General features: G+C 39.4%; 1 protein-coding gene across 2 annotated transcripts in view; it reads right to left on the minus strand.

The window, feature by feature from the left end:
- The window catches only part of dip2ba (disco-interacting protein 2 homolog Ba), a 73,076-nt gene that overhangs the window by 25,286 nt on the left and 33,838 nt on the right, over positions 1 to 13,952 (minus strand). Inside the window, exons 2-18 of one of the 2 annotated variants that reach the window (XM_030138176.1) lie at positions 12,384 to 12,455; positions 10,623 to 10,778; positions 10,192 to 10,317; positions 8,853 to 9,089; positions 8,624 to 8,752; positions 6,914 to 6,925; positions 6,420 to 6,539; positions 5,833 to 6,030; positions 5,020 to 5,111; positions 4,813 to 4,923; positions 4,125 to 4,248; positions 3,755 to 3,864; positions 1,523 to 1,625; positions 1,318 to 1,382; positions 1,130 to 1,223; positions 801 to 920; positions 597 to 711 (exon numbers count right to left, since the gene is read on the minus strand). In XM_030138176.1, the coding sequence (XP_029994036.1) occupies positions 597 to 711; positions 801 to 920; positions 1,130 to 1,223; positions 1,318 to 1,382; positions 1,523 to 1,625; positions 3,755 to 3,864; positions 4,125 to 4,248; positions 4,813 to 4,923; positions 5,020 to 5,111; positions 5,833 to 6,030; positions 6,420 to 6,539; positions 6,914 to 6,925; positions 8,624 to 8,752; positions 8,853 to 9,089; positions 10,192 to 10,317; positions 10,623 to 10,778; positions 12,384 to 12,455 (1,984 nt within the window). The remainder of the gene's footprint in view (positions 1 to 596; positions 712 to 800; positions 921 to 1,129; positions 1,224 to 1,317; positions 1,383 to 1,522; positions 1,626 to 3,754; positions 3,865 to 4,124; positions 4,249 to 4,812; positions 4,924 to 5,019; positions 5,112 to 5,832; positions 6,031 to 6,419; positions 6,540 to 6,913; positions 6,926 to 8,623; positions 8,753 to 8,852; positions 9,090 to 10,191; positions 10,318 to 10,622; positions 10,779 to 12,383; positions 12,456 to 13,952) is intronic. The other variant, XM_030138178.1, reaches the window with a different exon arrangement.

Genomic DNA, 13,952 nt, shown 5'->3' on the forward strand with positions numbered 1-13,952 from the left:
TCTTTCAGGTTACGTACATACACAGTTACAGTAGACTCAAACTTCCTGTTACTGTCCTCCACTCACGTTTGACTATGCAACTTCTGTTTTCTATTATTTTAATTGTGTTTACATATGCGCAGATGTAAAAGAACAAAATAAATCATGTTAACCTGTATACATGCAGGAAGACATCGGATTATTGGAGAGAAATCCAGGTGTGTAAATCTGATTTCTCATAATCAGATTACTCCCATTATCTGATAAAACATATCAGATTATACAGTTTACATGATCCCTTGAATAATCTGTTAACTCCAGAAATCAGATAGTGATCAGAGTATTAGTGTGCATGTCACCAGGCTCACTAACAGTGCAAAAATCACATACATTAGTCCAGTCTTTCATAGTCACTTCTTTGCCTTCAACTAGTCAGATAGGAGGTTATCTACATATAATTGGAATACAAAAACAACACTGAAAAACTCTCAAATTGTACTTTTAAATTATGGCGTGTGCTATGTTCAGAAATGGTGGCTGAATGTAGACTGAAAGTTAAAAACCAAAAGTTTTTAATATTTTTGTATCACAGTATGCTGAGTTTGAAGATGCTGTACCTGCGGATGGCAACAGTCAGAGCCTCAGGAGAGGTGGCACATGGACAGATGACCTCAGGCTTCAGACCATGAGACTGGAACACATTCAGGAAGGCATCACACGACGACACAGACCCTAAAGGGACACACACAGAGCATGGAAATATTACCTGAATGGGAAAATACATGGACTATGGCTGGGGGGTCGTTATAACTGTGACTCACATGGATTTGCTCCGTCGGCCACTATCAGCATACGTATGGAGGATAGATTGGTGTCCTTTTGGTCCTTGTGGGCCATCATGGCCCAGTGGAGGTCACGGCACTTCACCAAGGCCACACGAGCTACAAGCAGATAAACAAAACATTTCAGTGTAGGTAAAGATATAATAAACTAGGCAAACAGTAGCAGTACTATCAAACACTGAGCTAATATAAAATAAGCAAAGCAAAGGGCTGGACAAAGGACTAGATTAAAAAGTAAACCACCATGAGAAATATATTGACAACAACAAATGATACAATCTGATAGTGAGATCAGAATTATTCTGAACCTTTGTGAATGTGGACTCTTTGCACCCAGGACATAGGACAGGCCTTCATAACAGCATATGGCACAGTGATGGTGTGGATTCTGTTCATGACACTCTGTAAGGGAAAAAACACATAATGTTAATAAGACAAAGGGCTGCTTAAATGTCTGACTGGTCTGGTTGTACAAACTGAATGTGTTGTGCCTCACCGTTAAGACACCGTGCCACATGCCCATATCTTTCTTGCAGTCCAACACATTGACCAGCGTCTCCCCTGTGAAAGAAAATGAAGACATTCAACACCATTATTACATTTTTCATTTCCTGGTCCATTACTTTGAATATGTGCTATGTGTCTCACTCTTACATACACAACAAATACAAAAGCATTAAGCATTCATACGGTGTTCTGACCTTCACAGTAGTTACAGGCCTGGGTGAGGGCTTGACAGTGGGTCAGCATAGAGATCTTTGACACAGCGACTCCCATCACTGTCCCCTCCTTACTCGCTTTGTACTGTGAGAGACACAAACACATCAGCAGAATGTGTAATGAGAACATTTCAAATACAAAGATGTGTGACAAATCATAGATAATACAGAATTAATGAGCAGTGAAGCAGGATCAATGGAGATGATTGTGTGCAGAATGAGCAGAGGCATCCATAACAAAGCTCAGTAGGTCCAGTTTATTCTGATTTTGGACCAAGACGACAAGATCTAATGGTGTTTTTAGGTATCAGCTCAACTTGCCTCGGCGCATTTTGCACCAGGTACATATGGTGCAGCATAATGAAATATAGGCAACAGTAGAGTTCAGTATAGTAACTTCATCATAAATGATAGGTATGTTCAGTCCTGATTCTCATGTGACCTTCTCAGCTGATACAGAACATTGATGGAGATGTTACTAAAAGAGAACTGGGTATCAGGCACTATCCACAACTTCTGCCTGATGAAAAAACTAAAAAAAAAAAGAGGTGAGTGGAGTGGAGAGGACGCATTTAAGGGAGAAGTACCATAAGTGACCTTCCCTGTGCTCAAATACCCACAGTACTATCCGATTTAGAAAAAAGATCAAGTATGTCAAAGACTAAGTTGTTCCACATTGACGTTTCCTCTTTTAACTTCAGCTAATGTTACAGAGGCAAGTACCAATTATATGCATACTGCATGAAACAGAATGCACTTTTCCTCAAAGTAAAAAGAAAAAGTAGGTGTTTTAGAAGTGCACAGACAGGAGGAGCTTCAGTCAAAGTCTGCTCAGCTGTTTCAACAGGAACAGTGACTAAAGTGACATCTGTATGTATATCTATGGGAAAGGCATAAGTAAATAGGGTTGGAAACTGAACGACAACACACATTTGCTCATGCATTAGTGTCACATTTAAGGAAGAACCGAGGTGAAACTCTCTCAGGTGACTGGAAATGTGATTGCAGGATGTGATCAGAGCAGTGTATCGACAGTTTCACACAATGGGATCTCATAGGAGGACTGGAGGGCATGAAACCTTCACTACAAAAAGGAATGGATGGTTCAGTTTCCAGCAGTGGTCTACATAGATGTGGAAAAAGGGATCTGGCCTGATGAGTCACCCTTCGCATGAGTATGAAAATAGTGTGAATCATACACTGTGGCCGTCACAGTCATATCCCAACCTAATTAAACACTGATGGGAAATTTTGGACTGACATCTTACATAGTGCTCTTAACCACAGTCAAACAGGGTTTCACAAGCTCAATGTATGACTTGTTGAGACCATTGCCAGAGCTATACCAGCAAAAACTCCTCAAAATACTATTTAAAGATCATAAAGACCCAAAAGCATCTACTGATCTAAAATGTTTAATACCTGTTGATGAATTATTTCTATCAATACATGTAAAAAAAATTGGTGTAAAATGCAGTTTGTCGTCTTTTCATGGTCATCAAATATGACCCATTTGAATGTTCAAAGGCTCCGTAGTGAACGTGGAAACACCATCATCTTCGACAACATTGATTCACCAGTAAAACCCATGGAGTTTGATAAATGACAGTGGATGGAGACACTTGGTTTATGTTCAGTAATTGATATATTTCACTGAAAAAGTCACTTTTTCTTCAGTTTTCTCTAAATTTAATGTACTTAAGTTTTCATGAACATCTAAATTAAATATAGGAAATTAAATGTAGGAAAATACAATATTTACAATGAAAAATGCAAAATACAGATGATAGTGTTAGAGTAAATTGCAGGTTGCATATATCATTTAAGAAAGGTTAAATAGAGAGAAAAATCATTTAGGGATTGCCACAAAAGCAGCACTGGGTCTTTATGGGTTAATTTTAAAATTCACATGATTATATTTGAGACTTAAGTCTTCAGAGTTCACAGACTTCAAGAATCAATGTGGATGTGCATCGAAGACATTCTGGAGGCACAGGAGGGACCAACACTTGACATTTTATGCTGATTTTTATCTATCTATCTATCTATCTATCTATCTATCTATCTATCTATCTATCTATCTATCTATCTATCTATCTATCTATATCTATATCTATATATATACATAAAATACCATAAATGTGTCAATCTTTGTTATTTCCCTGGTTCAGTAGACATAAGCTAAAACCCTGTATATGTGAATACATTTCATACCTCTATGTAGGCAGTGTCTGTGTTGGCTGTGGGGATGTGAGGCTGCCAGTCTTTGGAGGGTTTGGTCAGGTACTTGGTGTCTGTCACCACCCATTTCATCCTGGGCCATCCTAATAAATGTAACCACAACACAAAAAACATCACATACACGTTCTATTAATGCTGACACAGCCTTATATTGATGATGTTCACCTTGTAAAACCTCTGGTTTCAAGGCCAAAGGTGACCAGTCAATACTTTACAAGCAGAGTGAGCACCATAACACATCCATCCTGTGGATATGATACTATCTTTTTTTAATGAGTCATTTTATTGCATTCCCTTGAGAGTGAAACAGTGAACAGAGGCGACAGTTATCTGGTAATCTGACCTTTGAACTGGATGATCTCTCCGTTCGGTGTCTTGGGGAGCCCTTTGAGACACACTTCGCTGGTCAGTGCCAGACTAACACCACAGCTGCCCAGCAGGAAACCAATCTGCTGGCTGCCTGCATCCTGCAGAGACACACAACGGTCAACAAACTTCTGCTACACTTAAGAAACCTGTACACAAAACCGAGACAATTAAAACCCAAATATATAGGAACTGTCAATATGTCAGCTTGGTCAGAAGATGATACTCTATTTAAACAGGACATTGCTCATCATGTTATTTAATATGGTTTTAGAGGCTTATGTAATAAAAAGTATAGATTAAACAATAAAACAATTCAGAGTTTAACAACTAGATTTTCCTCATGTCTGTAGCTTTTAAACTGCAATGGAATCAATGTTTTTATCGGTAAGACTTTATACATTTTATCTATTAATTATTATTATTTAGATATCTCACTGTAGTAAGTATGGTGTACTTTTTTACAGTAACAATATTGATTATTTTATTGACACTGTTTTATATTCTTGGTTTCTTGGATTTTATTGCATTATTTGTCTAGTCTTTCAAAAATGTAAGACCTACGCATAATTGTACACATAATTTCTGAAGTAAATGTACACATATCCATCTAAAGACAAGTGTTGCTGTCATTTGGTCCCTGCTAGACACTGACTATCTTTTACCTGTCTTGACAGCGGCACCTCAATGGGCACAGGGATGACCTCGGCCAACAGGCAGCCATAGAAAGCCACCCAGAACATGCCAGGGTCACTGTTTGGGTAAACCAGAGCCACCTAAGAAAGAGAACAAAAAACTGTCTTTATTAAAATCATTTATAGTCACAGACATCAGCTGACTATTAAAGACAAATGGTGAGAGGCGACTCTTACCCGATCTCCAGGTTGCAGCACAGGCTCAGTCTTTGTGCCAAGTTTATTGAGCAGGGTGTAAGCCAGCTTCAGACTACGGCTCCATAGTTTACCTGAGAAGAATAAGAGCTTTATTTCAAGACATGAAGATATTTATGACAGTGTATGTTAATGCAGGAGAATGTCTGGGTCCCATCTATTTAGGAGCATTTTGAATGAAATTTAAAAATTCTTCAGATTTACACTAACAAAAGTTGAAAAGATATAGAAGAAAATTACTTGCTAAGTAAATACTCATATTCACATTCAACATCAACGACAGTCATGGAAAAAATTATTAGACCACCAAAAGTCATCAAAAACAATGGTTATGCCATCAAGTACTGCCTCATGTGTGTATCATGTGACTAAAACAGACTGAAAAGAAAACATGGAATGCCTAAAAACACTGTTTTTGGCAGTACAATGCCACAGCGATTGATGTAAGAACTTAAGTGGTTTTGGTTATTATCAAGAAAACCATTGAAAATGGCCAGAAATCAGCTCTTAAAATAAACTCTTATGAGCTATTTTTGTTGGTATCATTATATTTGTCCAAACAAATACACCTTTAGTTGTGCCAGGCATTAAAATGAACAAGAAATTGAAGAAATCAAGGGCGGTCCAATATTTTTTTCCGTGACTGTATGTGTTCTCAAGAGTAATGTATGAATGACTCATTAGTTCTGCAAAACACAGGAGCTTAAACCTTTTAAGGACCTGTGAAAACCCTGGTCACATGTACATGAGTGTATGTACACACTGATATTCATACACTAACATAGTCTTACTCACCATATGTGAGAGTATAGAGAGGTTTTCCGGTGATATCCAGAGCTGTTAAGGCAGGGCTTTTAGCCTGGGTGGCACCCCAGCGGGCCAGGGCGGCCTGTAGGGCAGGGGGCCAGTTACTGACCACTCCGAGGGGTTCTCCTTTTACTGGGATGATCTGACGTCCCTCAGGCTTCGGGGTGTTGGGGTCTGGCTGGGGAACTGGATCAACAACAAAGGCTACGTTCAGGTGGGTTACTTTAACTCTGAGGCTACTTAGAGGAGGCTTTAGTAAGATATAACACAGAAAGGCAGTGTTGTGGAAAAACGACATACATGTAATGATGCAACACAATTAATGTAAGTAATAAATGTCATTTTAGTCAGTAAGAGAAAAAATAAATAGAATAAACTTATAATTAATGATTAAAGTGTTCAACATATCCGATATTCATGTTAAATATTATTGATGATAAAACTAATCTTCAAATAAAAACTAACCGTAACAAAGCTACAGATCTGCTGCCTCAAATAATATGTAATGTGTATATATTAAAGAAATTATTCATCACATAACACTTCTCTCAGTAAAAACAGAATGTAAGCGCCACCTTCTACTATTTCCTCTGAGTCATCAAGGAAGAATTCGCTGAGTGGTGGTCTTTTGGGTCGTTTGAGTGTGTTCAACAGCTGCTGGATCTTAGTGGACACCCTGCTGTTGACTGGCACGCCTGGACAAACATCAAGAGAGGCAACAGTCACAAACATATGCAAACAAACAACCAAACAAGAGGGCACACACCCACACATGCAATTCTATGCTAACACGTATCACTACTTTGTCACGCATTCGCACACAGGCAGAGTCCTACGCACTAGCACACAGTCAGGATCAGAATCAGCAGCAGGAAGGATTTGAAAGGGAAATTTGTACTCGAGAGACACAGATTGGACCTTAAAGAGAATCAAATACAGGAGAATCTCTAACTCTAAACCCATGACACCAGACAAACATACGGACAGAAAGACAGACATCAGGCTGGAAAGCAAGCTGACTCGGGCCTTGGCATCATCCCTCCCCTTCCCCGGTTTCGATTTATATTACCTTTTCTTTTTCCTTTTTTAAATGAAAGGCAAGACAGGGACGGATTAATGGACCCAAAAGAAAGAACACAAAATATCAGTCATTAGCAGTGAAATGAGAATGAAGGTGATTTCGGATGAACATGAGCAGATCATACACTGATTGAAATCGGTTCCCTGGGATCAGGCCACACCGAACCAAACTGCCATTATGTATATCACTCAACTGGTGTGAGTATAGCACATGCAAATGGTTTAAGCCAGTGGTTCTCAGCTGGGCTAGCTTCGGGACCCACTATCACCCCCCAATGATAAACTGATACAAGTTAAACTTCTCAAATGTATTTAATGCAAAGATGGTGTGTTTTGAACCTGAGATGATACAGAATATCACAGTATGTCAACACAGAGGACTAGTTTAATGATAAACCAAAGTGACCAGCAGGTGGTGTTGCTAAAGAGGGAAATACTCCCTTTAATACTTAATTAGGTACATTTTAACCAAAAGTAAAAAGTGCACTCCGTTAAACATCAAAAGTACATTCAGTCATTTATTCAAGCAATAAACACACTTAGGTTTTTCTCCTCCATATCTGATATACTCGTTGTCATACCTGAGTTTTACCATGATTTGAATAGAAACTTTTGGGTCTTCTTTTATGCTTTGAAATGTCTAGTGATAATTATCATTACAGCACATTACTGCCACCTGTTGTTGGGGAGTGTGAATGGCTGGCGCTCCACTCCATAAAAAATAAAGCACTGGATATGATTCTTAACATTTTTTTGCTCAGGCACAGGCCTGCGACCCACTGGAAACGGGTTTGTGACCCACTTTTGGGACACAACCCACCAGTTGAGAATCCCTGGTTTAAACCAATGGTGTAATGCAGGAACCAGGTGATGAAACTCAAATCCACACATTTCAAAAGGAGAAAATGATCTGGAGTCAGCTGGAATGTGATATACACATTTAACAACCCCATCGACTCATTAAAAGACACCATTAACTACTTGAGTGGTTCTCACTTCAGAGCTGGATGTGAGTGAATGTGTTTAATATGATGAAGCCCATACTGAGTGGTTACAGGGATTAACCACTGCACACTAGAAAGAGTTCAATGTGATCTCAAGGAATTGTAGGAACAGAACTGTAGCTCATCTTATTATGTTAGCTGTATATAGTAGTCCTTATAATGTCAAATTGGTCTACGAGGGTGTACTTCCTGTATATCTGTATATTAGCATCATATGTTATTACAGACGTAGCGTTGTGTGATGGTTTTGCCATGTTCTTTGAAGAATACTCCCCCACTCACAAAAAAGTAAGATTTAACAAGATTAAGACTGTAATAATTATTCATGCGACCCATATGTATTTACGACACCTGGGAGTGCTCATGTAATTTTGTGCAAAAGTTACAAAGTCATTCCAGTGTGCGGTGGTTAATTCTGATCTGCCTTTCACAGAGTGTTTCAAAGACACACTGCGATCCACTACAGTTCACTCGTTTCAGTTCTCTTAGCCTGTATTTCAGAAAATGGCTGCCAATCTGAGCAAGGATAGGGCACCTTCTCCTCAGTCACATGTCTTGAAGATGAAGATGTAATATAATATATACTCATAAAGCATCCAGATCTAAAAGGAAGATGCATGGAAACATCACAGCCAGCCTTGAGTGCATATATTGCATCTGATCTTAATGGGGTGAATGTGTGAGTGTAAGTCTACCGTCTGCAGTGTCCAACATGCTGGAGCGGCTCTGTCCACGGCTCATGCCCCGGACTGCAGGAGGCAGGTCCACTCTGGACCCCCTCTCCTGTGGAGTGGAGGAGGTCACATCTGGAGGGACACTGTTTTCTATAGGAATAAAAAAAATAAAAATAGTGTCATAAAAGAGGAAAATTTCACAATCCATCACTTGATTAGAGGTTTTTGTGGCTGTAGTATTTTAGCTCACCTATTCGTGTGTGAGCCAGTACGTCGGCTAGCACAGAAGCAGCAGGTTGCAGCTGGGGCTGGGGCTGGGTCTTGGGCTCTCCATGGGAGAGGGTGGAGGAAGCAGATGAGGATGTGGAGGAGCTTTGGACGGAACGGTTGATCCAGTACTCGGGGCTCTGGAGGCTCTGGGCCAGTACTGCACTGAGAGCAGCCTTTCTACGCAGAGAGCCTTCATCCTCTGATGCGGAAGATGTATCTAAGGGAAAGGGGACATGAAATGAACTATGTCTCCAGGTAGTGAACTTTAATGGTTTTATATGTTTATTTTTACCCATTTCGGCCCAAACAACCATGATTATGCTTAGTGTTCATAATTACTCAGTTAAATTAAAGTAAATTAAAGTAATTAGGGCATAAAATAATGTTAGTGATTAAAACGCCAAAGCTTTTAGCTGCCACAGACAGAAGATCAGCTTTTCCTTTACTAACAGATGCATAAAGGTAACTTACTGGGTAGTTATTAATATTAAGTACTGCCATTCCACAGACACATGCCAGAATGAGTCCACTGGTGTTTTGTAATGCCCTTCTGGTTACCTGATGTTAGTTACCAGGAAAATATATGATGTTACTGTAATATTGTTATATTTAGCCTTTACTAATCTACTTTCTTCACTGGACACGACATTCTCAACCTTTCAAACTACACGGCTTAACCCTTAACATACATTCAAATAACACAATAGTCCAACAATTCCCACAAAGGGATTATCTATATCAAATTAAAAGCCACAGCTCTACTTAAAAATCAATAAAAAGCTTCTCTGGCTCTAATAAATGAGTGGATAATCCCTAATTAATGTTTCAGGAGAGGCTGTTTTATGTCCATTGAGAAAAAGCATTTGATGTCCCAGAGTATCATGTTCTATTTTACTTATACAATAACATAGTTGTGCTGATTTCAATATATTTTATTGAAACTGAAATCTACCAAGTCCAGTTTCATATTTGGTCAGATTTGACATAAACAGACTTCCATGTACAAAAATGTGCAGAACCTGTGCAAAAGTTCCTTTTTTCATCTTTTGGGTCTTTAGGAAAAGTCATTAAGACTTTTAAAGAAAGAAAAAGGAATTTAGGGGTGTTTCTATTACTGTTAAATGTCTCAACAGGATTTGAAGCAAACACTATGTTAGAGTTATGAGATAGAAAGTGTATATCATTTCATATCATTGGAGCAGCTAAATGCATTATCTAACGAGTATGTTTGGGCTTCAGCGACCAGGATTCAGACTGAGGATCAGCTCTCATCATTAATGCACAGACCTGCTTCCCACAGAGTGACAAATGACGTTTACCTGGAGGTGTGCAGGTGTCTATAGGAGACTGGACGAAGGCCGAGCGCCTCTTGGTTGGCATTGGCAGTGCCATCTTCTCTTCTTTGTGCTTTGCCAGCGCTGCCTGCACAGCCTCTGTGTGGATGTCTACGTAGAGACCAAAAACAAACAAGTGAAGTAGGCAGATAAAAAGAGGAAAATATTCTCTAGAAAGTGATGACAGATTGGGTATGATTTATCATTTGACAGCATTTATGATTTGTGTTTTAACATTTGTTGAAGTCACAATAGTTATTATTTCATTGGAAAGGAAGATTATGTGTATTTAATGTATTTGTTCTGTTTCTTTAAATGCTTGTATTATGATGAGAACTCAGAGGGTATTTTTGTGTGTGAATGAGAGAAATGAGAGATGCTGTATCATGGTTTCTTTCTACAGAGTGCGGTGCTACCTGATCTGTAGCGCTCATCCCTGGCCCCTCCACTGCGGTGTGCACGGTGATGTCTGGAGGCTGAAGACGTGGAGGGGCCCGGGGCCTCTGGACTTGGGCTGGGGTCAGCACTGTGGCCTGGGGACTGCTGTACATCCGGCAGAGACAGATCCACATCTACAGAAAAGGAGCAGATAAGAACACACTCACAAAAAAAAAACCAACATGTAGAGCAGTAATAAACAACAAACATGAGTTGTACACTGGAGCTTTACATAATAGCATTACAGCAACATCCAGGCATAAATATTGAATAAGATACTCTCTAAACTCAGCCTCTCGACATGAAGTGAAATAAGGACACGTGCCTGACTGATGCAACTTATACTATCCACAAGTACATGAAACTAGGCTACATTCAAGCAAATGTATTTTTAGTCGCCTGCCTTCTCAAAGGGACATAGCAGCAGAGCCCCTGTGATGATGATGGCGAGAAAGATGAGAACAGAAGCAGGAGGCCACCTTTACAGCTCCAAACCTTCCAAATATCAGCTCTAATAGGAAGGGCAAGCAGCCCATAACGCGACACTAAGCCCAGAAATATTTCATTAATAAAACATGGAGTCACTTGATGAGATTTTGTTGAAGTAATCATTTTTATGCTTGTCAAACCATTTAAGAAACCATGTTGATGATAACTGGGCCTTGGTGTTCTTGTGCAGATTAACAACTTTAAATTAAAACAACTGATTTCATTCATTGCAATGGTTCATGTCTCACGTACATATAGGATTTTTTGATGTTGTGTTTTGTTGTATGTCTTGGGGCAGAGCAAAAACTTCAGGAGAAAGCTTTGATAATGAGGTGAAACCAAACGGAATATATATTAGACAGTTTACACTTAAATACGCCATAGTGGAACTTATTTTACTTATCATCTTAAATACATGTTTTCCAATACAGTACAGCTATCAGATGGTCAAGATTTAATTCTTGTCTTTATTGGCATTTTTGAGGTGTTGTTGTGTGTTTAGCGTGTACATTTATTCATATATCTATACATAATTGTTCTGTTGTCTTTGTTTCTTGTACATTAAATTCTGTCTGGCTGTTGTGTTGCAACCAAACCACACATATGGAATCTTAATAAAGACTGAATGGAGCCTTTGAAATAACACAGCAATGCCCCTCTCATTTAATTACTTTTTAGTTACACATCAAGAAGGATTTTTTTATGCCTTTGCTAATGTGGTGTGATTTTTTCCTCAGGAAACACCACACCCTGGTGTCTAACTGACAAAAACTGAACAATATCAGTTTACGACCAAGGACAGAGGTGAGTGGCTCATAGTACAGCAGTGAAACTCTGGGACTTTCCCACTTCTCAAATGGATTTTAACAAACAAAGATTTAAGAAAATCCAGCAGCAAAATATTCATCTCAGAGGAACATGGTGGTTTTATTATTATTCTTGCTACAGTAGAGGTGGAGTTATTGGATCTTATTATGTATGCAGTGCCTGTTTTGACCACTAGAGAGCAACATTCTGCTAAAAATTCTTGCAAAACTGAGACAAAGGGTAACACTCAAACTGGATGTTCAGTTGACTTAGTTTTAATATTTAATAAGCACACATCTTTACCATTGTAATTCATGTTGCACAATTACCAAAAGAAACAATGCTGACAGAGGAGAAAAAAGTGACTCAGGAAAGGCAGGAGGGAGGAGTTAAGAAATGAAATAAAGAGAAGCAAAGAGCAGAAGAAGAAGAACTGGTCTTACTTGGCAACTGGGGGATGTAGGAGGCCAGCAGCTTGGCTCGTTTCTTCTCATAGCCCTTCTGTGTGATGTCACCTGGCAGAGAAGACAGCAACACCATACTGTTATGTTTGTCATAATTACCACACAAACACTAAACTGCTCAACACACACCAAGTACACACACATAAACCAGAAAGCGCACACAACACTCTTCGGACAGGCACGGCTTTAGCTAATACATTTGCAGGGGTTGAGTCATATTAATAATCCTCTTTAAACCAAATCTACTGAACTCCACATGTTGACGGCTCAGTCCATTTACAACAAGGAGAGGAGATAACACCATTGTTTGGCCTTACATTAGCCTGGGTGTACAAACACGATGTGTGCACAGAAAACTCCTCCAGGCTTCCAAACCCAAATATGATTACAGAACAGGCAGATAATCGTGCCAGGAGGAGAACAATGGCAAAACCGAAGGCTATCGGGAGCAGTTAGGATAGTAAGCAGAGCAAAAAAAAGGAAGCCATGTGAGCCAGTTTCACATGGGACCCTTCCATTTATCTCTCCGCCTTTTCCCACCCAGCACCACCCCTTCCTCATTTGGCCTTGGACTGGCAGGACTCCCACAGCAAGCACCGTTTGTCAAGACAAAGTCCAAATAAATGAGACCCCAAAAACACACATGATCAAGAAAGACCCACCCTATCCAGTTAGTTATCTACACACACACACACTTTGCTTGGACACACAAACAGTCCTGCTACCGCAATCTCCACCTAATTCTCCCTGTTATTTCCCTTCCTGTGACTCCAGTGATAACATAGTGAGTTATGTCAAGTGCAACGAGCAAAACGGCTGCTTAGCCTCAGTGCTGTGACACTTCCACACTGGCCAGTGACGACAGGAGCGACGTGGAGACCCTCGCACAACCTACAAAGGCAACGTTCACACTGAGAGCCTTAAAGGTCGAGTTGGATTTGTGCCACAGATACAATTTCTTTGTTTGACTCTTCACAATTTTTTTTACAAGTTTAAGCTCCCAAAAACTTAATTTGAAGGCTCTTTTCTTGGAAGCTGCAGTCACATCCTACTGCCCTGTTCTGCTACTTCATTCAATGTATTTTGATGTGTTTATTTCTTTCTTAAGATAGTTCACTTCTTCCCCTCCTGATTTATTTTGTTTGGATAAGAGAAACACAGCCTTCTCAGTATTTTTTTTTTTTGCCTTTTTCTGCAACTTCAAATAAAAAAATAATGTGAAAAATGTTTATTGGTGTGCTTTCCAACTCAAAAAACATCTGTTTTATTCTTTTGTTCTGATTTCTACAACTGATAACTGCGTAATATATATCATAAAACTCTCTAATCATATTTTTTGACAGTTATCACATTATTAAAATCTGTTTTGCCACCCCAATTCAAGTACTGAACAGTACATACAGCTTTGCTTGTACAGACATGCGGCCCTAAATATGTGTGAGGTCTAACACCTTCGCTGTCACTTCACTGACTTGTTCCATCACAGCTTGTGACAAATGTCGATCTGAAGTGATGTAAAATACACATGTTAAAATACCAGTGTTGCTG

The sequence above is a fragment of the Sphaeramia orbicularis genome, chromosome 7 (assembly GCF_902148855.1).
Source record: "Sphaeramia orbicularis chromosome 7, fSphaOr1.1, whole genome shotgun sequence".
In the NCBI taxonomy this organism is placed as follows: Eukaryota; Metazoa; Chordata; class Actinopteri; order Kurtiformes; family Apogonidae; genus Sphaeramia; species Sphaeramia orbicularis.